This window comes from Artemia sp. Qi Xiang Cuo, chromosome 3, assembly GCF_049724085.1.
Source record: "Artemia sp. Qi Xiang Cuo chromosome 3, ASM4972408v1, whole genome shotgun sequence".
Classification (NCBI taxonomy): Eukaryota; Metazoa; Arthropoda; class Branchiopoda; order Anostraca; family Artemiidae; genus Artemia; species Artemia sp. Qi Xiang Cuo.
The window spans coordinates 72,330,335-72,357,099 of NC_142796.1; the positions used below are offsets into that span (position 1 = coordinate 72,330,335).

General features: G+C 34.9%; 1 protein-coding gene across 1 annotated transcript in view; it reads right to left on the reverse strand.

Moving 5' to 3' along the window:
- The window catches only part of LOC148954500 (uncharacterized), a 243,521-nt gene that overhangs the window by 102,463 nt on the left and 114,293 nt on the right, over window positions 1-26,765 (reverse strand). The window contains exons 5-8 of the mRNA XM_089086552.1: window positions 20,865-21,279; window positions 14,096-14,487; window positions 9,835-10,051; window positions 4,581-4,827 (exon numbers count right to left, since the gene is read on the reverse strand). Coding sequence (XP_088942678.1) covers window positions 4,581-4,827; window positions 9,835-10,051; window positions 14,096-14,487; window positions 20,865-21,279 — 1,271 coding nt within the window. The remainder of the gene's footprint in view (window positions 1-4,580; window positions 4,828-9,834; window positions 10,052-14,095; window positions 14,488-20,864; window positions 21,280-26,765) is intronic.

The window sequence follows — 26,765 nt, forward strand, 5'->3', positions numbered from 1 at the left end:
AAGTCTCTCAAATAGGGTTAGATCATCTCGTTTTCATTATGCAGGATAAAAGAAAAAAATGTATGCTTTTTCAAGTAGGAAGAAACACAATTAAAACTTATGGGGATAAATTATTTCCTTCATAATTTGAAATCTGCTTAAACTCGTTAAAAATAAACATGTCCTCCCTAAGATGAAGAAGAAAAAGTCTAAGCTAACAGTTAATAACATGAATACGATGTAACATAAAAAAATATAACACAATAATCTCTCACTAAACAAGATAAAGGAAAAATGTATGCTCTTTTCAATAATGAGAGGGACACGATTTAAAACTTATGGGGTTTAATTCCATTTTCTCAAGCTCTTATAAAAAGAAAGAACTTTGATAGGCTTAGATGGAGACTAAAATATCGATATTTTAAATATGATATGCACAAAAATAACACAACTTTGCGTATTAGGTCCGACAGATTTTTATTTAGAATATTAATAATCTTCAAACCCCACCACCTCCACAATACCAAAGCTCACCCCAATACATCAAAGATATTGTACATACTTAAAGAACACGCATTGATAATTTTTAATCTTAAATAATTGCTATTTCTGCAAAGCACTTGAGACGCATTTTACCCAAGATTGCCTTTTATACCTGAACGGCTGGTACAAAACATGTGAATTTTTATAAAGAAATGTAGTCGGCTGTCAATCAGAAACCTATATGCTAGATAGTTAAAGGTAGCTTTATGAAAAAGGTCTCGGTTTTTTTATAATACAAGAATAAAAATATTCACTTACCAAAATCCTTTTGAAATTCTCCATTTCAATACGAATAAATTTTTCAAGAAAGGCTATCTATTCGAGTTGTTTTTTAAACTGATGTAAAAAGAGTTATTGCACCTTAATTTATACGAAAAAACATGTTTATTTAACCTTCGGCTTAAACCAATATTTTTACAGGAAGTCCATTAAACCTTTGAACACGTTATACCAAAGTCTATAGTTTTGGGTATTGACCCATTAAAAAACCTGACTGATAAGTCTTGTCCCCGGCACGGTAATTGATGCATGGCCATGGTAAGTCATTTGCCATTGAAACTGCACTGTATATTAAGTACCCTCCGTATTCGATGTCTCTGATTGGTCCAGAAAATGGGTGTTGACATTAAAACCTGTTTGGTAAGTCATGTCCCTTCTGTAGTACTAGATACCTGTCCATGGTAAGTCATGTCCCGTTGAAACTGCACTGTATGTTCATGCTCCAGGACTTGTCCCCGCTGCGTCTTTAAATAGATCACTACTGATCTTTAGACCATTTAGAATAGAATGGCTATTTCAAAATTGCTATTAGATGCATTTTGGGACAATTCGACGTGTGTGTGGGAGGGGGGGGGGGTAGCTGCCCTCCGATCACTTTGACTCTTAAAAAGAGCACTAGAGCGTCTGATTATCAATGCAATGAGCCCCCTCCAAAGTTTATGTGACCACGCTTTCTATAAAACCTTATATGTCCCCAGGATATAACTTACAACCCTTACCCTGGGGGCCGGGGTTTTGTTATCCTCAAAGGCATAATTTCCAGACCATTCTGATACGCTGAACAAAATGAATATCTCAAACTTTTTATTGGAAGTGTTTGGGAAACTTATGGGCGGGGGGGATTCACCCTTTGATCACTTTCTACTAATTAAAAAGGCATTATTCTTCTCAATTTGCAATCAAATGAGCCCTTTTTGAAGCTTCTATGACAAAACTTTCTGCAAAAACCTTATATGCCCCAAGGGCTATGGGAGGAGGATTCTCATCCTCATAGACATAATTTCCAGATCTTTCAACTACGTTGAACAAAATGACCATATCAAAATGTCGATCGGTAATGTTTGTGGAAATGATCGGCGTGGGGGAGATTCTCCCTCCGAATACTTTCGACTATTAAAAGGGCAATAGCCCTTACAATTTCCAATCGAATGAGCCCTTTTTGAAATTTTTACGACAACGCTTTCTATAAAAAACATTATATGCCCCCAGGATATAACTTGTAACCTTAGCCCTGAGGACTGTGGGAATTTTTCATCCTCAAAGACCTAATTTCCAGAACTTTCAACCACGTTCAACAAAATGGCTATCTCAAAATTTTGATTGGATGTGTTTGGGGAAATGGTGGACTTGAAAGGGGGGTTAGTTACCCTCCAATCAATTTCTACTATTTGACAGGGCACTAGCCCTTTCAATTTTCTAAGACAACACTTTCTATAAAAACCTTATATGCCCCCAGAGCATATAAGGGTTATAACTTAAAACCCTTGCCCTGAAGACTGTGGGGAGAGTGTCCTACTCAAAGATATAATTTCCAGAACTTTCAACTATGTTGAACAAAATGGCTATCTCAAAATTTTGATTGGATGTGTTTGGATAAATGGTGGGCGTGGAAGGGATGTCAGTTGCACTACAATCACATTCAACAATTAAAAAGGGCACTGGCCATTTTAATTTACAATCGAATCAGCCCTTTTTGAAGTTTCTACGACAATGCTTTCTATAAAAACCTTATATGCCCCCACGGCATAACTTACAACCCTTGCCCTGAGGGCTGTGTGTGTGGGGGGGGGGGGCGTCATCCTTAAAGACGTAATTTCCAGAACTTTCAACTGCGTTGAACAAAATGGCTATATCACAATTTTGATTGGATGTGTTCGGATAAATGGTGGGCGTGAGAGGGGGGCTAGTTGCCCTCTAATCACTTTTAACTATTAAAAAGGGCACTAGCCATTTCAATTTCCAATCGATTGAGCCCTTTTTCGAGTTTCTACCGCAAAGATTTCAATGAAAACCTTATAAGCCCCCAGGGCACAACTTATAAACCTTGCACTGAAGACTGTGGAGAGATTGTCCTGCTCTAAGGTATAACTTCCAGAACTTTCAACTACTTTGAACAAAATGGCAATCTCAGAATTTTGATTGGATGTGTTTAGAAAGGGATGCATGGAAGGGGTGTTAGTTGCCTTCCAATCACTTTTGACTATTAAAAAGGGCACTAGCCCTTCCGATTTCCAATCGAATGAGCTCTTTTCGAAGTATCTACGACAGCTCCTTTGATACGAAGTGCCGGGGTTTAGAAAAAAAAAGTATTAAATTTTGCTAACATAGTTCTTTACTTAGGCAGCGCTATTGCGCTGCCTATGATTAAGTCCCAATTATAATTCCATTCTATTTTCTTATACATATTTAGTGTTATAAGGAATTTTTTAGCTTCTATTCTTAAAAATCATTCGAATTTCTTATAAACATCTTAATCCGTACTTCATTGCAAGTATTCCCCAGTTTTTTTTTATCTCCCAGTTTTTTCCCTCACTGACCTTTTTTTTATCGTTTTTTTTAACAATGAAACACCGAAATAATGATTCTGACTTTACCGATCAATATATTGTTTATGAACAAACTGCTAAGCAGTTTGTTTATTCTCTTGCTAAGCAGATGATCAGCCGCAACTACGGTTTGAGCCCTGAAAAAAAAAACAAATGTTATCAAGTCACGATAAACAAATTCGTTATGTGAAAGTTCTTCGATTTTAGCTTGATTAAAATGACATTTTAGATCTCTGAAGGTAAACGAGAAGATAATCTTGAAAAAACTCTTATGGTTAAAAGAGGGGAAAAGGAAGAATGTATATTAAAAGTAAAGAATAAAATCCCCGGAGGTCCAGAGAACTATCGACCCTAAAAGCTGATTTAATAACAGAAAGCAAACTTTCCTTCGGGCACGACAACTGTGCTCTTTGGGAACCACTAATGAATTAGTATGTTTGAGAAGAAGAAAATTTAGACAATAAATTTTAGATTTTTGTTTGCTTAAAACCAGCTATTCTTCTCACAATTGAAACAGTTTCAATTTAACCCATTCGAAGCTTTGTTCCAAGTTTTAAACTGTTTGAGCTATGAAAAAATAAATGTTATCAAGTCACGAAAAACAAATTCGTTATGTTAATGTTCCCCATTTTAGCTTTATTAAAATAACATTTAAATATTAGAAGGTTAAACGAGAAGATAATCTTGATAAAATATGGTTAAAAGAGGGGAATTAAAGAAGAATGCATATTAAGAGTAAAGAATAAAATCCCGAGTGGTCCAGAGAACTATTAACCTTATCAGCTAATTTAATAAGAGAAAGCAAACTTTCGGACAGGTACGACAAGTTTGCTCTTTGGGATCGACAAATGAATCAGTATTTATGAAAAGTAGAAAATTTGAACAATAAATTATAGATTTTTGTTCGCTTAGCACAAACGAAACTGCTTCATTTTTGCTCGACCGAAGGTTTATTTGAAATTTTAAGAACTTATTAAGTAATTTAAATACCTAAGTAGCTTTATCATTTTTGCGGCTTTGCCTTCTTTTTGTTTAGAAAGTATATACTTGCGATGAACTTTCTTTTTTCTTGCTTATCTTCATCTGTATTCTCCCTCACTAGCATGATCTCTCTCTTCAACATCCCGTTTTATAATTCCTCACTATATCTTTCTCTCGCTCTCTATTTTTTCGTCTCTCTGTCAGAATTAGCTGAAAAGTAAAAATACAATGAAGGGGGGGTGGTGCACTTACTTATCAAGAAGACCAGAGAGTATGCCTTCTGTTTTCGACATTGAACTACAAGTATCTAAGACAATCGTTCCAAGTTCAATTCCAGGTAGGATATGTTCTTGTCTGTTAATTTGATCTAAAGCCCAAAGAAGAGCTTCCACTCCATAGATGGCTTCCTGATTAATAACTGTACCACATTGAAGAGGGGTTGGTCCAGATTTATGTACAGGTAGAAGAGCAGGAATGATCAAGGTTAATGTTTTCTCCTCTGTAAAAAATGAAATAAGAACATAAAAAACATGACTTTAAATTAGGAATAAAAGAGAGCGAACCGAGGACAGCATTTCATTTTGTTTGGTGAGGTAATACAATAGCTTTGAAAAACTGCTTTGGATCAGAACACAGAATAAAGTCCCCCTCCCCCGAAAAAAATATCTTCCCCTCGAATAAAAATCCTGGATAACCTTTTGTAAACAGGTCAATTAAACGGAAAATATGACAAAATTACACGACAAATACAAACAAAAGAAACATAAGAAACGGAAACATATGAGAACAAAAGAAGAAAAGAGAACAAACAAAAGGAGCATATGAGAGACTTTTTGGTCCTTCTTGTGCACCCGTTTGTAAGCCGAGATACAGATAATGCTTTTCAAACAGTTCGTGGTAACGAACTGTGAGTAAGGAGTGAACCGGCTCAATGGTAACCGAACCTCTAGAAAACGGGATTTTGATACCAATAGATACATCAAAAGAATCAAATTTTAATGCTGATTTAAAATACATAAGTTTCATCAAGTTTAGTCCTACCCGTCAAAATTTACGCGCCTGAGTAAATTTGGCTGATTTTCAAAAAAAGAGGGAAATACCCCCTAAACGTTATACAACCTTAATGAAAATCACACCATCATATTCAGCATATTAGAGAACCCTACTGTAGAGGTTTTAAGCTCCTATGTACAAAAATATGGAATTTTGCATTTTTTGCCACAAGAAAGATCACGGATGCGTGTTTATTTATTTTTTTTCCCACGGGCAACTAGGCCCCGTCTAACGCTCTTTTTCCCCCAGAGTCACCGAATCAAAATTTTGAGACAGTCATTTTGTTCAGCATGATCGAAAATATGATAAATATGTCTTTTAGGATGACTTAATCCCAAGAAGTCCTCGGGGGGAGGGCTGAAAGTTATGAACTTTACCCAATGTTAACATATAGTATTGGTTATTGGGAAGTATACACACGTTTTCAGGGAGGATTTTTTCTGGTAGCAAGGGGAGGGGGGTCGGAGGTTATGTGGGAAGATCTTTTCATGAAGGAAGTTTTCATCGGGGAAGGGACATTGCTAGAAAGTGGATACTATATTTTTCAGCATTATTTAAAAAAGGTCAGAAATTAAATTAAAAAAAACAAGTTTTTCCAGTGAGAGTAAAAAGTCACATGGAAACTTAAAACGAGTAGAAAATATTATGCACGTGAAAGATTTCACCCCCTAACGGATGCCTGACTCTTAAAGCCAAAGATTTTTAGTACTTTCACAGGAGCTATTTATTCTAATTAACGGCCTTTGTGATTAAGGGGTCATTTTTAAAGAATTTGAACAAAATTCGAACTTTAGCTTAAATAGCAAGGTATTGAGTAGGGGGCGAACCCCATAATATACGTATTAAAAAATATGAATATAGAAGTTCGTTACGTAAATTAATTCGTAAGTTACGTATATTTATTACTAATAAAAACGTTCGTAATAAAATTAAACAGGTTTCAAGAAAGCCATTTAACCAAATAAAAGTAAAATCAATTTGCGAATTTTTTTTTATTATTCATGTACGGCAAGCCAAAATCAAAACCTGCATTAATTCAAAATCGTTCAAAAATTAATTAAAAAAAACACAAGTTTTTTTTCAAAAAAACACTTCGTTAAAACATAAAACGAACAGAAATTATTCCGTATATGAAAGGGGCTGTCCCCTCCTCAACGCCTCGCTCTTTACACTAAAGTTTGACTTTCTCACAAATCTATTTTTTTAAATGATAAAAACTTTAGCATAAAGAGCGAGGCGTTGAGGAGGGGACAGCCCCATTCATATACGCCATAATTTCTGTTCGTTTTAAGTTTTAACGACATTCCTTACTTTCAGTTAAAAAAAAGCTTGTTTTTTTTTATTTAATAATGTTACAGGGACGAAATTGAATATATTGACTCTAAGAAGGAGTAATTTTGCTGGCAATAAAAGATAATCTTTTTCTAGAAAATACTCAGAAATCATTATGTGTTTATTAATTCATCTGATTATTTACCTATGTCTTCCCTTTGGCCAGCACATCTGTGGGCCACTATCATTCGTAGACGTGAAAGCTTATGATTAAGGACCGCACGCTTGAAGGGATATGGCTTCAGACTTAAAATCTTATGATTTCCTTCGCATCTTTCTTGCACCTTTAAGTTTTCTCCTCACCGAAATGATACCCTATCCCCAAAATAAACTTTCGCTGATATACCTGGTTGGATTTCCTTTTATTATAACAAGCTTCATTTGGAAAATTCTACTCTTTTTCAAACAGTTCGTGGTAACGAACTGTAAGTAAGGAGCGACCCGGCTCAATATTAACCGAAACTCTAAAAAAGGGAGTTTGGATACCAATAGATACATCAAACGAATCAGATTTGATACTGATTTCAAATATATAAGTTTCATCAAGTTTAGTCTTACCCATCAATAGTTACGAGAAAATGAGAAAAATTGCCTTATTTTCGAAAAAAGGAGGAAACAACTCCTAAAAGTCATAGAACTGGAATGAAAATCACTCCATCACATTCAGCGTATCAGAGAACCCTACTAAAGAAGTTTCAAGCTCCTATCTGCAAAAATGTGGAATTTTGTATTTTTTGCCAGTAGAAAGATCCCGGATGCGTATTTACTTGTTTTTTGTTTGTTTTTTTTTCCAGTGTTGACCGTATCGATCCAGCAGTCCTAGAATATTGTGAGAGGGCTCATTCGAACGGAAATTAAAAGTTCTAGTGCCCTTTTTAAGTGGCAAAAAATCGGAGGGCAACTTGGCCCCCTCCCACGCTCACTTTTCTCCCAAAGTCACCCAATCAAAATTTGGAGATACCCATTTTGTTCAACATAGTCGAAAATCTAATAAATATGTCTTTGAGGATAACTTAGTACCCCACAGGTCCCGGGGGAAGAGCTGCAAGTTGTGAACTTTGCCCATTGTTTACATATAGTATTGGTTAATGGAAAGAATACAGACGATCTCAGGAGGGATTTCTTCTGGTGGGGGGAGGGGGAGGGGCATAGAGGATGGGGCTATGTGGGACGATCTTTCCATGAAGGATGTTTTCTTGGGGGAAGGGACATTTCTATCAAGGGGGTGCCAGATTTCCCATCACTATACAAAAACCATCAGAAATTAAATAAAAAACAAGTTTTTTCAACTGAAAGTAAGGAGCAACATTAAAACTTAAAACAAACAGAAATTGTTACGTATATGAGGGGGTTCGCCCCTTAGTCAATACTTCGCTCTTTACGCTAAAGTTTTTTTTTAGTACTTTCAAAAGAGCTATCTATTCTAATTAACTGGCCTTTGTGATTCGAACAAAATTCTAACTTTAGCGTAAAGAGTGAGGTATTGACTAGGGGGGGGGGCGAGCTCCCTAATATACGCAATAAAAACATACGAATATAGAAGGTCGTTGCGTAAGTTAATTCGTAAGTTACGTCAGAACAAAATTTCAAGAAATTAATTTAGTCAAAAAAGATGAAATTAGTAGGCAAGTTCGGTTTTAATTATTCATTTACGGTGAGCCAAAATCAAAGCTGCATTAATTCAAGAACGTTCAGAAATTAAATAAAAAAAACTCTTTTTTTAACTGAAAGTAAGGAGCGATATTAAAACTTAAAACGAACAGCAAATTATTCCGTATATGAAAGGGGCTGTCCCCTCCTCAACGCCTCGCTCTTTACGCTAAAGTTTGACTCTGTATCACAACTTTATTTTTTTTTACAATAAAAACTTTAGTGCAAAGAGTGAGGCATTTAAGATGGGACCGCCCATTTCATATATGGAATAATTTATGTTCTTTTTAAGTTTTAATGTCGCTCTTTACTTTCAGTTAAAAAAACTTTTTTTTTTTAATTTAATTCAATAATCAAAAGTGAAACTAAGAAAAAAAAAACTAAAAACAGCCATGGCAGGAATTAATTTCAGGGTATGAACCCTAAGTTGTTTCAACAGAAAAAAAAACAATAAATCAATAAAACTGTGAGTTAACGAAAAAAAGTCGCAAGAGTTCAAAGATTTAAGGGGTCGAGTACACAGGCTGACCACCTTCTGTGTAGAGTGTTAACTTATCTGTGATTCTGAGTAGAGTGTTACCCGAATGTTAACTAATCATGAAACTTTGCATTTTCAATTTTAATACTGTTATAATAGATAGATTTTGTATACCCATATATAATCAAGAGTGTTAAAACAATTCAGGTTAAGTGCAAAGAATCATTCCGTTACGCTCCGGTTCCTCCAGCTATTAATCGTCTTTACCGTGAAATCGAGAAGCGATTCCCACGATATGGCAAAATTATATTTTCAATTTGCAGTTTAGAGCATATTACAATTTTCCCAAAGTTAATCTGCCTAAACACACAGTATCATTTTTGAAATTGACTTAAACTAGGAAATAATAAAAACAATATAGGAAATGTTAAAATCATAAAAAACTAAAAAAAAAATATTTTTGGCTTTAAAACGTAGACTACTTAAAATTTTTGGGTTTTAAATTCTAGATTATAATAGTTACTAAAGATCTGTGAAATATACATCTAATATGTTTTGACATAGGACAATCGTAGTGCACCCTCAACAGTCTTTGATTTCTAACATAAATAATTCCTAAGTGAGTATGAGTCAAAAGAGGTACAACAGAATGATATGTGTATGAAACAAATAACTGTCACTTCTTGTAATATCAGATGACGACCCCGACAATTAGTACCTCGACAAAAAACAATAGACATTTAGATGATGATTGAAAAATTATTATGAAAAATATAAAACAAAATCATTAAAGCAACATTTTATAAATTATATGCAAGATTTGATATACGCCGTATGTAGTCTAATAGACAAAAAGTTTGTTGATTATTTAACTGAGAAAATAAATACTAATTGAAACATATTTTTCTGGTCCATAGAGGGGGTGGGAGGAAGACTAAACTGTCAATGCTCCTCTTACTAGGGCTATATAAAGGACCTAAATAAAAGGTATACCTATATCTCTTGAAGTTACTGTAGCAGTGTCGGATATCACTTCTGTGAAATCTGCTTGTAAATCCGAGGAAAAGTAATTCATGGGATGAGGGACTGGCAGCTCAACTGATGTTAGGCCTCTTTTGCAGCTACGACATCCTTCTTTATCGCAAGGGAATTGGGGAATCGAAACATCTTGAGAGAGACGCTTCAATCCTGAATCATCTTTAATGAAAAGCTATAAGAAATGTGTGGTCAGATAAGAAAACTTGGCTAGAGACTAGTTCAGAACGTTTATGACTGACTTGCAGTTAGAAAAAATATTCGAAACCTAAATCAGACTTTTTTATTTAATTAGCTGTTGTATTTGGGTCGAAAACAAAAATGTAACTTGTTCAAAGAAGAATCGAAAGTAAAGTACAAAGGGACAGCAACCAGAGACATACACCAGGGATTTGGGATAGTAAGATCTGTCCTCTGGGACTTAGAATATGCAAAATTTTTGGGATAGCTCCCTAGAGCCTTCACTTTATACACCTTTTATTCCTGTTTCCTGTCATGCCTTGTAGCGAAATTTGGGTCGAAAACAAAAATGTAACTTGTTCAAAGAAGAATCGAAAGTAAAGTACAAAGGGACAGGAACCAGAGACATACACCAGGGATTTGGGATAGTAAGATCTGTCCTTTGAGACTTAGAATATGCAAAATTTTTGGGATAGCTCCCTAGAGCCTTCACTTTATACACCTTTTATTCCTGTTTCCTGTCATCCCTTGTAGCGAAACAGATTTTCGTCTTATACCTGCAAGGAGCTATAGATAGATACTGCAAGACTTTTAGTTCAAGTTTCAAAAAAGACTAGGTGAGTTAATCTTAGGTATCTTTGAAAGAGTTACTTCAAAGCCATATACTTAAGTCTGAGTATTTAAGAACATCAGCGTTTTAATTGTCATTTTTTTTCGAATCTTTTAAGGGGGTATCCTTGCATAGTTTTTGTGCAGTTTTTATTTATCTCTACATCCAAGTAGAGGGCTAGAGATTTAAGGAAGAGGTGGACTAGTTCTTTAGTTGCCATATTGTCAAAATTTTGCCTGGCCACATTTTACCTGGTAACACATTTTGCATGGTAAATTCGACCTAAATCGGTTAAGAAGATACAAATCCTAAAAAAACACTAAATCCTAAAAAAAAACAAAAAACAAAAAACAGATATCCTAAGATATCTTTATAGTGAGTAAAAAATATACATTCATTGGACGAAATTGGCCCACCAGCACCCGACAAAGTGAAAATCACGAATTACTCCAAAACAGGATCGAGAAACACGAACAGTTTTTGGTGCATCTAGAGCAGAAAAAGCTTACGATATTCGCAAAAAAAGTATCATATTGGAAATGGGAGTTAAATTTACAATCTCTAACAAATACCTGCTTTCAACGCTCCAGAAAATCTGAATTTGTCTGACTAATAATTGTCTGGTCTTAGGAAGATTGGATGCCTTGAACAATCAGCATGTCTCTTCCGTTTTAAACTTTTTTAGTTTGAGGTGCCAAACTATTTAGAACTGATTGGGCGGTCTTGCCATAGCTTTAAGAGCTTGAATAAGAGATCAGAATAACGGCAGAGAACTAAAAGCCGACATCTACTCCCCCAGCAATCTTAGAAAATGATTTCGCTTTCCCCGTTCTGTGCTGAAGATTGAAATATTCAAATTTAAATGAAACTTACTTCATTAGAAAATGTGAATTTTGCTATCTCGATTGAATGGAGCAGCACTTTCTTTTTTAATTCTAGGAAAGGGTAGTCCCTGAAAATATTCTAGCATAGTTGCTAGGAAAATACTAAAAATCAACTAAAAAAAGGGTCATTTGAACATTTTGACAGCTTTAGGATTTCACTCCTGTACTAACTCTTTTTGTTGAAAACCTTACTTACACCAGATGAATATTGTTTATGCTGATTGTACATTGAGTAGTCGGCGCTTTTCTTAAGAGTTAGTATGAGATTATATATTTTAAACTAGCCTCTCGTTAGCTTTTCGAACTGTCGACGCATTTAAGATCCCCTATCAATGACACAGGAAGTTTCTCGTGGTGCCGGAAAAGTTTTTTAACAGGCCCTTTTACGGCCAACGGAAGGGGCTGTCCCCTTCTCAATGCCTCGCTCTTTACGCTAAAGTTTGAGTCTTTTTCACAACTCTACTTTTAAAAAAATAAAAAACTTTAGCGGAAAGAGCGAGGCGTTGAGGAGGGGACAGTCCCTTTCATATACGGAATAATTTCTGTTCGGTTTAAGTTTTAATGTAGCTCCTTGCTTTCAGTTTTAAAAATAACTTGTTTTTTTATCTAATTAAATAAAAAAACAAGTTTTTTCAACTGAAAGTAATAAGCAACCATTTACGAGGGGCTGCCCCTTCCTCAACCCTCGCTATTTACGCTAAAGTCTTAAAGTTCTATATAATACATCTTGTTCAAATTAAACGGCCCTTGTGTTTGAGCAGTTTTTCTTAAAGAATTGGGACAAAAAGTCAAATTTTAGCATAAAGAGCGAGGGTTGAGGAAGGGGAACTTCCCCTCATATACAGAGTAATTTAAGCTAGTCAGAAGCTTTAATGTTGCTCCTTACTTTCAGTTGAAAAAACTTTATTCTATTTAATTTCTGACCATATTAGTAATCAGTAAATCATGCCCAGAAATCATGCACAGTAAATCATGCCCAGAAATCCCCCCCCCCATTTGTAATATGTCCCCTGGAAAATATCCATCGGAAATTTTCCTCTCTATAAAAAATATCCCCGTGGAAAATCCCCCACCCGCAGAAAATACCCGCCCGCCTTTATAAAAACAGTTTGTATATTTTTGAATAGCAAATACTGTATGTGAACAATGCGCAGATTGTGGAACTTAAGCCCTTTCCCCATTGAATGTGGGGGATCCTCTTGTCGCCAGAAGCGAATGGCTGAATCAAATGGCTCTCTCAAAAATTCGGTTCGGTGCCTTCGGAGTAAAAAGAGCGTGGGAGGGGAATACTGTCCTTCATTCTTTTTTGCCACTTAAATAGGGCACTAGAACTTTTGAATTCAGATCAAATGAGTCCTCTCTCGATATTGTAGGACCATTAGTTCAATAGGACCATCCCTCAGAAAAACAAAAAACAAACAAACAAAAAAAAACAAATTATCAGGCATCCATGATCTTTCTTCTGGCAAAAAAAACACAAAATTCCATATTTTTGTATGTGGGAGCTTGAAACGTTTACAGTAAGGTGTTCTGACATGCTGAATCTAATGGGTGACTTTCATTTAAATTAGTTGACTTTTGGTGGGTGTTTTACCTCTGATTAAAAAGCGAAGAAAATTTTCTCAGGCTTGCAGTTTTTGATGGGTAACATTAAAGTTAGTGAGCTTTTCATATTTAGAATCAGCATAAACGACCGATTCTTTTGATACACCAATTGTAATAAAAATTCTATTTTTTGAGTTCCGGTTACCATTGAGCAGAATCATTCCTTATTTACAATGAACTGCATGAAGATGGCAAATTTTTTTCAAGAGAGTTTGCAATGGCGGAGGTTCTTTATTAATGCTGAAATGACTTCAGTTGGTGAGCCATGCAAACCAAATAACAAATTAACTGACGACCACAAGAACCAGAAAGCGTTGACTTAGTAAAGTGGAAAATGTTTCCCATGTGTTTTATTTTCCTTGAACTCATTACCTTGAAAAATACAAGTAGTTGTGGATACCTTGGGTAGATCCTTCAAGTACAAATCAAGAAATAGAGAGTAAGTCGTTTTATTTTTTGGGTGGGGTATTTCCCTATCTGTATCTTAAAAACCCTCCAAATAGATGTAATCAAATTAATTATAGATACAATCAGCGGCATCCCCTTATTATATAGGCAGGATTTACCAAATTGGAACCCCCTTCCTCTCGCAACTCCCTGAAATGTTTCTCTAAATTGGTCAGAAAATACAAGTAAAAAGTCTTTTATGTCCAAATTAAAATAAATTATGCTTTACTGACTCGTAAACGAGTCTTAAAATACATCTGAAAAAATTGTTAACCCTCCTTAACAAGTATTCTTTTAGCCCCCCGCAAAAATTTCATAAATTTTTTTTTATGAAGCTCTTTTCTTATAAAAAAAAGAAAAAAAAACGTTTAGGTGTCCAAAATGCTTATTCGCGGTTTTACTCCATTAACCCTTACAGGGGTTCTAGAACCCAGTTTACAATTATAAAGCTAAAATCTCACAACAAAAGTCCAGTTTAAAAATAGCACCTCACCTGTTCAGCTACTATTTTGAATCCTTGTGTTTTATATTCAACAAAAACAAATTTTGATCCTTTTAACTCTCCAACGGCACTCGTTCTCATTTTTCCTCCGCTGACACCCACTGGACTTCTAGAGCCTGGTCCATCGTTGTAGAACTCTAGTCCCTTCAAAAAGAAATCGTAAAAATCATGGCGTGACATTGTCTGAAGACCATTGCACAATCCTGGTATGTTGTGGCATCTATCTTCCCATGCTTTCCTTAAGCCAAAAGCAATAGTATTGACAGCATTAAATGATGCCACTAGCTTCTCTTTCCTGGAAATTTTGGAAATTTCTGATTCTGCATAATATAAAGAATTGCATTCTTCGAGTTGACTCAGTTCAGGATGGTCAGTTTTAAAACCTGGGAATAAGAGAAAAGGTAATATTCACTACATTATATAGATTTATTCAACATTTAAAAAGCTATTAAATTCATCTAGTATACCTCTTATGGAAATTTGAAAGCTTGGGCCTACGATACCTTATGGGAAAAAGAGTTACATCGAGGATATTTCAGTATGGACCAAATACAACAGGATAAAAGAAAGAAAAGAAGAAGAATTCAAGAATAAGTATTAGAAAATAATTTTGTATATTTTTTAGTATTATAATCTATTTTTGAAAAAAAAAATGCTTTATGGGGCTCAAGTAATCCTCCTTTCTTATAACAAAATCCATAGGTCAAACTTTAATAAAAAATGCAAAATTTGCCATACTTTTTAGCCGTCAGTGCTATTGGATAAATGATCCATAATAACATTTCACTTTTATAGACTTCATTTATTCTAAGCGACGAACGGTGTACTACTTGTCAGCATTGCCTCTGAGACTAGGAGACTAAATAAATATCCTTCCAATAGTTCGTGGAATTTTTCCTTGACAGCATTTCAGCTCTTTTTGCAAAACAATTACTGTTCTACAGGCTAGAATGCTAAAAATTGGCCATTTCCTGTGGTGTGATCTCACTTGTAAGTAAAAAAATACACAAAATCTCTAAATGCCAATTCAAATGAAATCTTTTTTACGAAACTCGCACCAAAGACTTTGGGTGGTCACATCCTACTATGGGTTTATGACTATAAGCCTACAGATGTTTATTTGGCTGTTACAGAGAGCAATTCTTCAATTGAAAATTTACTGTGTGATATTAAGTCAAATAAGAAATTAGAAACACGTGAATCTCATAATATAGATGAAAAAAGTATCATTGAATATACAAAGAGACACAATAAGAGTGAAGTTACTCTGCATTGTAGGAAATGTGATCCGGACTTTCCGTATACAGATGAATATAGTGTAGAGTTGAAGGACTCCCCCCCAGATGATGATCTTCTGTATGCAATCTAGGCATACAGGTATTTCTGTATAAATCTTCAGAAGTTCTTCATAGCTATATCTTCGACATCAGAATACAAAGTACATTTGGGCATGAAAACCACAGTCTCAGTCGAATAATCCTGAAGTTTCGTCCTATTTTGAACTACATACTTCCCAATTTTCTCAATGTAGGTTTTGATATGAAGTGTGTAGAATATATGTGGTAGATCAAGGGGGTTCAAAAAATTCAATACATTTCTTAGTTTAGTACTACTATTAACAAGAATAATACCACTATCAACTCGAAGGTATGTGAGATAGTCGGATGGTATGCAATAGGATTCAGAGTTATTCCTTTCGGAATCCCTTTTAAAAAATGCAATTATTTGATTGGTATTCTTGGTGCCAAGGCAAGTAGAACACTGCCGTCGCGCGCTATCTCCCAGTAGGTTTCAAATTGACTTAGTGAAGTTAAAGTAATAAAATCGGTCAAGGCATGGGCGAATGAGCACTCTAAGTGCACGCTTCCAGTTCTAACAACACTTATGTCTTGAGTGCCTGACCAAAACAAATTCCACACTGTGAGCTTTGAAACACATGGAAGTGTTTATTCAATTTTCAAATAGTTGTGAATCATGATCCAGCGATTGAATTCTTGAATTTTTGTCTTGAAGTCGATAGGTCACCGGTAGAGTGTCCAAAATTTCGTTATTTTAAAGAGTTTAGTTGACCACCTTTAATTACTCTTTTCAAAAGACTGCTAGTCTTTTCAAAAGACTAAGAGAACTTGACCATTCGTGGTATTTCCTTTTTCACTAGAGTAACGGTAAAAAAAAATGTCACCTATGTTTTTTCACTATGAACTTCCATGGGTGAACGCTTCAGCAGGGTTCGATGAGGGCCTTTGTTGTATTAAATAAAGGAAACAAGTTTTTTTTAACTGAAAGTAAGGAGCGACCTTAAAACACAAAACGAACAGAAATTATTCCGTATTTGAAAGGGTCTTTCCCATCCGCAACGCCCCGCTCTTTACGCTAAAGTTTGACTCTGTCTCACAACTTTATTTTTTAAAACAATAAAAGACTTTAGCGTAAAGAGTGATTTCCCTGTGCTGCCCTCCAACTTTTTCGGTCACTCAAAAAGGGCACTAGAACTTTTAATTTCCATTAGAATGAGCCTCTTACGATGTTCTAGGACTAATAGATTGATACGATCACCCCTGAAAAAAAAGTAAAAAAAAAAAATAAACACGCATCTGTGATCTTTCTTCTGGCAAAAAATACAAAATTCCACATTTTTGCAGATAGAAGCTTGAAACATCTACCGTAGGATTCTCTGATCCGCTGAATCTGATGGTGTGCTTTTTATTAGGATTCTATATTTTTTTGTGGGTGTTTCCACCTTTTTAGGAAATAAGGCAAATTTTCTCAGGGGCGTACCTTTTGATGAGTTTGACCAAACTCGATAAAACTTATATATATGAAATCAGCATAACAATCTGATTTTTTTTTATTTATATATTGGTATCAAAATTCCGTTTTTTAGAGTTTTGGTTACTATTTAGCTGGGTCGCTCTTTACTTTCAGTTCGTTACCACGAACTGTTTGATTTCCTAGATACAGTCCAGAGTGTAGAGAGATCGAGAGTAAATTTTTTGGTATGGGAAAAGGGCCTTATATTATGCGAAATAGCTTTCCTGAAGAAAAGTAAAATTTTGAAAGAAGAATTTTGGTCTTGAGACCGCGGGCCCATAACGTGGCACATACATACCACGGAAAAGTACGCTTGTCGCATCCCTACTGTGTGGAAAGACAGCAGCAAGAAAGCCAACCAGGGCAGACTCTTAGAATCCGTGACACGTCGAAGCTGACCGTGGCATATGGGCCGCGCTGCCTACACTGATGCCAGCGTTGGTGCCATATAACTAACAATAGTGACATCAGGACTTAACCTGGTACCACTAGCTTACGAATGCTGGTGGCAGAATAGTCCAAGAGAGACCTTCGACCGTGATACTATACTCTCGTACCATCAGTACTGGGACTGGTGGCGCTGTGCCACTTACACTGGTGCCGTTAGAGCATAATAATTACGATTATAATTTCTGACATTGGAGAAGTACCTGTTGATTTTGGTAAAACTTACATTAAACCCTTTTATTAGGAAGGTTATAGAAGTGAATATGGTAGTTTGAGTGTGAGAAAGAGTAAGCTTGGCTTTTGTGGGATAAAATTGATTGAAATAATGATAGTTATTACACTAGCAGAGGCTGTAGATAAGGTGTTAAGGAAAGAACAGTGTGTGTTTTGATAGGAAGAGCATTTGTCTACCAAATTTTCACTCTTAGGTTCATATTTAAGAAGTGTCTGAATCATCAGTTCACTACAGTCCTCAGTTTTATAGATTACGAACCGGACTTTGATTTAGCCGTTAGAAGTTTTTTTTTTTAATTAAGGTGCCATTATTGTATGGTATACTGGATTAAGGTATACTAGATTAAGGGTATTAAGGTGATAATAATAGCTTGTTTGGTTAATAGCTTGTTTGGTGTCAAATAAGAAGTTAGCAGGGTTTTGTCTTATCCCTGTTTATAGGGATTATTTTGAGGGATTTTTTCCCAAAGGACAAGGCAAAGGTTATGGGAGAGCATGGAATCAAATGAGAAGGTGAAAGTCCTTTAGACTTTCAATTGTACCGCCACTATGAAATATTATTAGCAAAACGATTGAAGTTACGGAGGTTTCGAACATTCAGGGTGAAACAATAAATTTTAAAATCACTGTTAAGAGGGCAACTTAGGTTAGCAATAAATGGTGGTCCTGGTTAAAGAGAAGATCGATCATGTCAGTAACTTCATCTAACTGTACGGTATCATAGGCAGGGCAATAGCCCTGCCGAGGTAAAGAGCGATGTGGGCATAATGCATTAATTATTAATATTATTTTTTTTTAGAGATGGCGAATTTTTATAAAAGGAGTTGTCGTAGAAACTTCGAAAGAGGCTCATTCAATTGGAAGTTTAAAGGGATAGCACCCTTTTTAATAATCGAAAGTGATTACAGGGCAACTAGCCCCTCAAGCCCTTTTTTGAGATAAATAAATTAAACAATAAAATTTGTGTCAGGATTAAAAATTGTTGCAGAAGTTTGTTCAACATGCAAACAGCAAGCCAAACTATGGTTTCCTATAGAAAAACAAATTACAAGATATAAATATTATGTTTTTTGCACTAAAAAGACTATGCTAATAAAAAATGAACATAAATTTATTTAAATTTTTTTCCATAAAACAAGTTTTTCAAAGAAAACTAAAGAGCTTCACTAAGCCAAGAATGAGCAGAAATAAAGCCAAATAACCTTCCAAGCGTAAAACTACCGCAACTCACCATCAATAAATAAATGAAACTCAAAACGAACAGAAATTACAAAAAATAACCGAGTCAAACTTAAAACGAGCAAAAATTAACATTAGTAGGGCTGAAAACCCTAATGCCTTCTTAAAACCAGAACATAATTTGCACTTTAATGAAAACAAAATACATAAGATGTTTTTCGTTTTTCACTTTAATAAATAAAAAGTTATTAAAATTTTAAGGAATATATATCAGTGTATGCATATTAAACTGGCAATCCACGGTCATTTGTTTGTTGTTTTTTTTTCAGTTTTTTTGCTCCTTTTGAGTTTGACAAGGATATTTGTTGTAATTTCTGTTCGTTTTAAGTTTTATTTATTTGTTGATAGTGATTTGCGGTAGTTTTATGCTTGGAAGGTTATTTGACTTTATTTCTGCTTATTTTTGGCTCATTATTTGTGTAATTACTAATATCATTGGTTTTACTGTAGCTATTTACGAACCCGTAGGCCTACCTAATTTCTAATACAAGTAGTTCAGATTTCAAATAAATTAATTTTATAAATATCTTGCATCAGGTAATAGTGGCAAAAAGAAACATCGTTGATTTCACTAATATATTCGAAGTGCTTCGTTTTAATGCTTCGAAGAGCGAGGTCATTGCTTTCGGCAAATCTGTTGGTGATGTCGGATGCGTACAGTTAGGAAATCAGAGCGTTCAGTTATCTGTTTGTATTAAATATCTCAGTCTCCCGATAGGGGATGTTGTAAAAACGACAAGGGCTCTCCTTATCTACGTGAGAAACCTAGAAAAGCGTTTGGTGTGCTAGTTTGCTGTAAAGCTTGCTAGAGCAGGCGTATTCTCACCCGTGTGTACAACGCTTTTGTGATGCCTCGTGTTCTCAAATTGACTCTATTTCGGAATATATTTACAGCTACTGATAAAAGGTCAATTAGATGCGTATGTTTTCGTTTCATGAACTTTCCTTTGTATATAACCCTAAGGGCTAAACAGAAGTCTTGTGTCAGCCTACGGGTTAACTGAGCCACTATCCGCGGCTAAGCAGCGTCATAACCGCTATTTTTAAAGGTTTGATAGAATAAAAAGCCTCCATCCTGCTTTGTTTTAGTAAAAATTTTGAATCTATTCTCGGTAGTATAGTTTTCTTTGTGAGTGTGTGTTCTTTTTTTTTTTTTTTACTTTTTATTTGTCTTCATCTACTCAATATTGAACCCTCATATGTTTTTTTGTTTTTTTTTGGGCAAAATAAGTCAACCATTCCCGTTTAGGTAAGTGTCAAATCAAATTTACTATGTGTTGCCAAAAATTTTGGGGAACAAAAAACTTAAAAGAGGGCCTTTAAATGATTAACCTTCACTAAAAGTTCATACTACGCCTAAAGTCCCGTTCACATGTGTGCTTATCTAGACATCAATCTCTTGTCGTCATTACACTGGATCAATCCAGGCTGCCTTTAAATGAGAAAAACAAACAAAGATTGTAGAAAGTGTACCTTTCTGTCTAGCTATGTATGGATATGAGCTGGACTTAACATAATCGGTTCTGATTTGCGAAGAAATATAAAATACGATTTTCTCCCATCTTCGTGTGACTTGTCGACTTTTTGAATAAAAACCTAAAGAACCTAAAGTTCTATCACTATCTACCTTAGTTCTGCCCCAAGATGGTTGGATGGATGATAGATTATCTATCAACAAGTGAAAATGACATCATTTTTATACATTCCTGGAAAAGGCTTATGCCAGCTGCACCTCTCAATCAGGCTATCTCTCTTGGCTTTTTCTCCAATTGGTAATGGATTGATGGCAACTTGGTTTTAATTCAAACAGTGATGTTTTTACACACCGGCTTACAAAGAAAGAAGACAAGCATTTAAGATAAGAGACCTATTCCCTAGGTCACAAAAAGACTAATATGAACAAAGGTGGCAACACCCATTGGGAGCTATATAATGTCTGCCGAGTTAATTGTTAGAACATTGAAATTATGCGACTTGTTTTATATAGTTAAAAGGTTCATTGATTAAAAGGAAGATGACGTAAAATTACCTGATATTCTGCATTTCTTCCCCATCATTAGGTGCTCTAGTGTCCATTTGTTTTCAGGGCTTGAAACCAAATTAATCCGCTTTCTTTTTGACCATACTAGCTCAAAAGCAGGAATTTCCTTTGGGAATGAAGTAACTGCAATTAATTTTTCAACACCATTCAATTTTAGGCGTTTTATTTCACTGTCACTAATACTTCCTGGCACTAATGCAACACTGTTACTGGAAAATGAATCACAAGCTTCTAAATCAAAAAGCACAAAGGGTGATTTTAAACGGGAACATTCATTCTGATCTGCTAAGTTTTGGAAACATAAACTGGATTTTCCCGCAAGATAAGTCAAAATGCCTGACGACTCCCTGCCAACGGCATTCAAAGCATCCCATTTGACTTCTTGAAGGAAATGAAATATTGCCTAAAATCAGTGTCATGGTATATTAATAGACGGTTTGATATTGTTTAAAATAAAGAGACACAAAAACATGTCATATTGCAAATTTAAAAGCACATAAAAGAAAGACAAATATTTTGAATAAAAAATAATGTTGTTATTTTTCCTAAGACTCCTTGTGTTTAGACTGATTTCTTCCAAGAAAAAAAGATATTTTGCCCTTGATACCCGCAGAACTTTTCTGGAAAGTATAGCGCAGCCTCATTGTTCTTTTTTAATTCAGTGATACCATGACATCTTTCATACTAAAGAGAATACATGAAATAGTCCCAATAATTGTTATCTCCAGCACTTAATCACACAGAGCGTTTTTGCTCGTCTTGAAGCCAGTAATAGCTTTCGGTATGCTCTGAGTTGATGAAGGTTTATTTTCATTGTTCAACCAGTAATTGACTTGAATATGTGAGACTAGGGTGAACCCTTCAGACTGCCCTGCTACACTGCAACTCTTCAGACCCAGTATCTTCTACAACTACTGCTCAACTCATAGGTCTTTAGCTTGACATCTCCCTTATGAAGCTCACTAGCATCAGTCATTGCCTATGACCTCCATTCTATGGAGGTCATAGAATGTTTCTATGAAACATTCTATGAATAGAAGCTCCATTCTCGTTTTTTTTTTAGAAGGAACGCTTTTCTGTTAGAACAGGAAAAATTGCAAATAGTGGCCTTACACAATTTATCTTCAAATTCATTTCATTCCTTGGTTCAACTAAAGCCAAAATATCATGAACTTCGTCTTCAAACTTGAACCTTGAATCGGCCTTCGATCTGTTCGATTTCTGCTATAAGGTATTTTTGACAAGATTAGTAAAAGAAATCAATATTGTCACTTGGCCTTTGAGCATCTTCGAGTTCTTGCATGGAATCTTTTGGAGTTAATCCCACGAATTTCTGATTTAAAGGCAGTTATAAACTTGATACGCAAAAATTCAGCTGGGTGAACAAACCAGCAATACATATACAACTCAGTTTCGTGAAACTGTAAAAATTAAAATTTCTGTAGTACCAACAACATTCTCTAGCAAAATATTTGTAGCCTTCTGTTTACTCAATAGGCTTATTGCATTACCTTATTTAGTTCATTTTTTATTCTGTTTCTTTATGTTACTAGTGTAATTCACTAAAATGATAATTTGAGAATACTGATAATTTTTTACTGAGAATACTGATTTCATTTTTTATTCTGTATCAGGAATACTGATAATTTCGCAGTTGAGTCACCTCACGAGCCGACTTCACTATCCGCTATTTAGCTCCAAAAATTAAGAATAATGTTTCGACTGGCATTGTTCTATTTCAAAATAGATGAAAGAAATATTTTTTAAGCGATGAAATACAGTTTGTTATTTGTATTAAAAAAAAGGTATAGTGAGAGAAGTAGCCTCTATTCATTCTTGTTCTTTATTGATTGAATAATTGGTTGGGATTCAAAGGATTGCAGCTGTCTTTTATCAGGCGCTTTGTTGCGCTCCCCAGAAGGCTGTTGTAAGGGATATTTATATGTAGTTCTTAAATAATTCAGTCAGTCAGTCAGTCAGTCAGTCAGTCAGTCAGTCAGTCAGTAAGCAATTATTAACCTTGTGAGTTTGATTACATATTAGCATTTCCGCCTAGGTTGTTAGGTGTGGAGGTAAAGGTTCCTTGCAGCCTGCTTTTTGGGTAGTGGGTTCACCCTTATTGCAATATTGATCTTGGATTTTAATAAGATTAACATAGGTAATCCTTACTTTTTGCCTATGTAGTTTGTAGTTCTGAATATTCTTAATCACTTTTGTTTTCAAGTTCATTTCTGTTCCAAAATAGAGCCCCAAGCTGCCTCTGTAAAAAAGAACAGCTCCTGGAACACACTCACTAGTGATCCAGCTCAGGTTAACGCAAGACCACACTGAGGTCACCAGTGAATGCATTACATGAACCATTTTTTACAAAGGCAGCTGGTGTTCTATTTGGATAGTCCCGTGCAGCTTTGCAGACTGCCAGAGGACTAAAAAGTCACCAGCAGAATGAAAGAATCCCTAAGTGCACCTATTCTGCAACTGCTGCAGAGCCAATATTCCCTTATGTCGGCAGTTTATCTCAATCAAAGGCATTACTTAAAAATAAACTAAATAATTTGCTACCCCAATTAATAAATACATAATAAATACTTTAAAGATCCGCGCTTTTTTTTTTGAAAATTGGCTCTGATCTTCACAATATAACCCAGTATTGGAACAGAAGCTTTCCAAGACAACTGAGAATATGCAATCTATAAAAAAATAACTGTCATAATATGAAAAAAAAACTTTCCCTCGTACTTGTCTGTTATCCAGAACACACTCAAGAAGTTTGCCTTCTTTGATCTGAGTAAACCGGTTTTTCTCTCACATTCGGTTATAATTCGGTTATATATTCTTTCGTGAGATAAATTACGAAGAAGGTATTTTAATTAAATATTTAATTTATATAGAGGTGGTTAGGTTAGGTATTTAATATAATGCGTTCTGGGCAGCCTGCTTTTCATAATTCTTTGCTGTAGATTCCATAACTTTGTTACTAAAGTATTATATTCTTTCCTTATTTTGGTATATTTCATGATTAACCTAATTTCTCTACTTGAGTGTGTTCTGGATAACAGACAAGAGACAAGTACCCTTTCCCTGAATATCTCCAAGAATCCTTACTTTTCCTTAGATCCCCCCAATTCCCTGGATTTAAAGTGCCTGTCCTTAAAAGAGGTTATTTCCCCCTAAAATAGGGTAATCTCCCTATAAGTGGGAGCCTAGGTTTAGAGATAGACTTTCTTCATTTTTCTCTGGATCTAAAATGTACTTCCATGTCGTCGTAAATTACATTCATCCACAGCTAGTGAGCATTAATCACGTTAATGTATCCTGCAAATTTGTCACTGCTCATAGAAAGAGGCCTTTCTCTTCCAAATAGTACAACTACAATGCTAAAGATAAACACGAAAAGTTGTTAATCACTTTAACGGTGATCAGAAATAGCTGGAATCAAAGGAAAAGTGGAAAGGATATAAAAAGATTCACAGAAAATTAATATGAAGATAATAATTTTTTGAGAAAGTCTGGAATAAAGTGAAATGGTTTGATGCTTCTCGAATGTTGGCTCAGGCAATGTTACATTGCAACTGAATGAAGCATTAGGGCCGTTTTTTAGCACTAAGATCTTACATCTAAGATCTTTCATCTTTCTGCAAAGATTATCGTTTTTTCAACTCATCTCTGTTCTAAAATCATACAGCTCACTGATGTTAGCAAAATACGTGAAAGACGCCATCTTTCTGTCATATAGAACAATGATGAGAGAACTTTGATGATCTACTCATCATTGTTCTCAGACCGCTGGTCAGAGCAGAATGATGGAAGACGTTTGCATAAAAACGACCAAAGATGTAAGATCTTAGTTAAAAGGTTTCACTTTTAAGCGTTTTCTGACAAAAGATGTAAGATCTTAGCATATATATAGGCTATATATATATATATATATATATATATATATATATATATATATATATATATATATATATATATATATATATATATATATATATATATAAATATATAAAAATATATATATAAATATATATATATATATATATATATATATATATATATATATATATATATATATATATATATATATATATATATATATATATATATATATATATATATATATATATATATATATATATATATATATATATATATATATATATTCATGTTGTTCAGTTTCAAAGAAAGGAAAAACTAAGAAAACGGCTGGACGGCCTTGAAGCACAGAAAACATTGAATTATTTCATTCAATTTAAAACTTGAAACTGACTAAAAAAATACCTTTCAACTAAAAGTAATGAGCATTAAAACTTTATGAACAGAACATCATCCTGATATATGAAGGAGGCTACCCCCTTTTATTACCTCGCTCGTTACCCTAAAGTTCTTAGGTACTTTCAAAAAAGATTCTTTTTTCAATTATATGGCCCTTGTCTTTCAGGAGTTGTTCTTATAGAATTGGGGCAAAAAGTTAGACTTCAACGTAAAGAGCAAGGGATTAAGAAAATGGCAGCCCCTCTTAAAAACAGAATAATTTGAGCTTGTTTTGTGTTTTAATGCAGCTCCTTACTTTCAGTTGAGAAAAAACTTGTCGCTTATATTCAATTTCCGATCGTTCTCTAAATAATCCCTGTAAATTCACCTCCCTCTCCATGGAGAATTTTCCCGATCCAATCAAAAACTTTTCCATGGAAAATTCCTCCTGTGCTAAATCTTCCACGGAAAATTCTGCCCTTTCTTGAAACTCCAATTGGAAAATGCTCTTTACTTTCATTGGAAGACACTTCTTTTCTCTTTAATTTCTGATCTTTTTTAAAACTTATTCCAGAAATCCCTCTCCGTTGAAAAATTTTCACGCGGAAAATCCCCTGGAACGTTTCTACATGTAATATTGAGTCGCCAAAGAGAAAGTAAGACAAATAAAAGGAATCCCGTATATGAATTCTAGTTGCCATTGGGCAACCAGAATGTCTAAATCTCAATCCCTCGCTCTTTACACTAAAATTTAACTTTTCATGTAAAATTTCCCCTGGAAATTCCCCCGGGAACTTTCCTCCCCATAGAAAATTCTCCCCATGGAAAACTCCCTAACAAAAAATCTCCCCCCCCCAAAAAAAAACACATATATGTAAACAATGAACAAATTTAATAGCTTACATCCCTTTCCCCAAGGACTGTGGGGAGAGGGGTATTTCATCCCAAGAGGCACAGTGTTTGGACCCTCCAACTATGGTGAACAAAATGGCTGTTTGAAAATTTTGATCAGACGTCTTTTGGAAATAAAGGGGCAAGGAAGGAGGATAAAAACCCTCTAATCATTTCGGTCACTTAAAAAGAGCAGTAGAACTTATAATTTCGATTAGAATGAGCCATTTCCCGATCTTCAAAAGAGGGCCCACTGGTTTGATACGATGATCCCTGGTGAAAAAATAGACATATCCATGATCTTTAATCTGACATAAAAATACAAAATCCACATTTTCTTTACATGATAGCTTGAAATCTATGCAGTAGCGTTCTCATATAGGCTGAATCTGACATTGTTATTTTCATTAACCTCCCTTGACCTTTTGGGGGTGTTTTCTCACTTTTTCGAACATCAGGCAAATCTTCTCAGGTTCAGTGCTTTTGATGGGTAACATTAGACTTAATTAATTTTTTATATTTGGAATCAGAATAAAAAGCCAATTCTTCTGATGTATTAATTGTTATTGTAATTTCTTTTTTTAGGGTTTTGGTTACTATTCGGCTGTTTCACCCACACCTGTTTCCACCGCTTACAGTTCGTTACCAACGTACCTGATCTAGGCTATTGGTTCAAGGTCGGTCAAATACAGAGTCCGTTATTTGAAAGGTATGAAGAGAGAAAAAAACATCTAAAGAATTTGT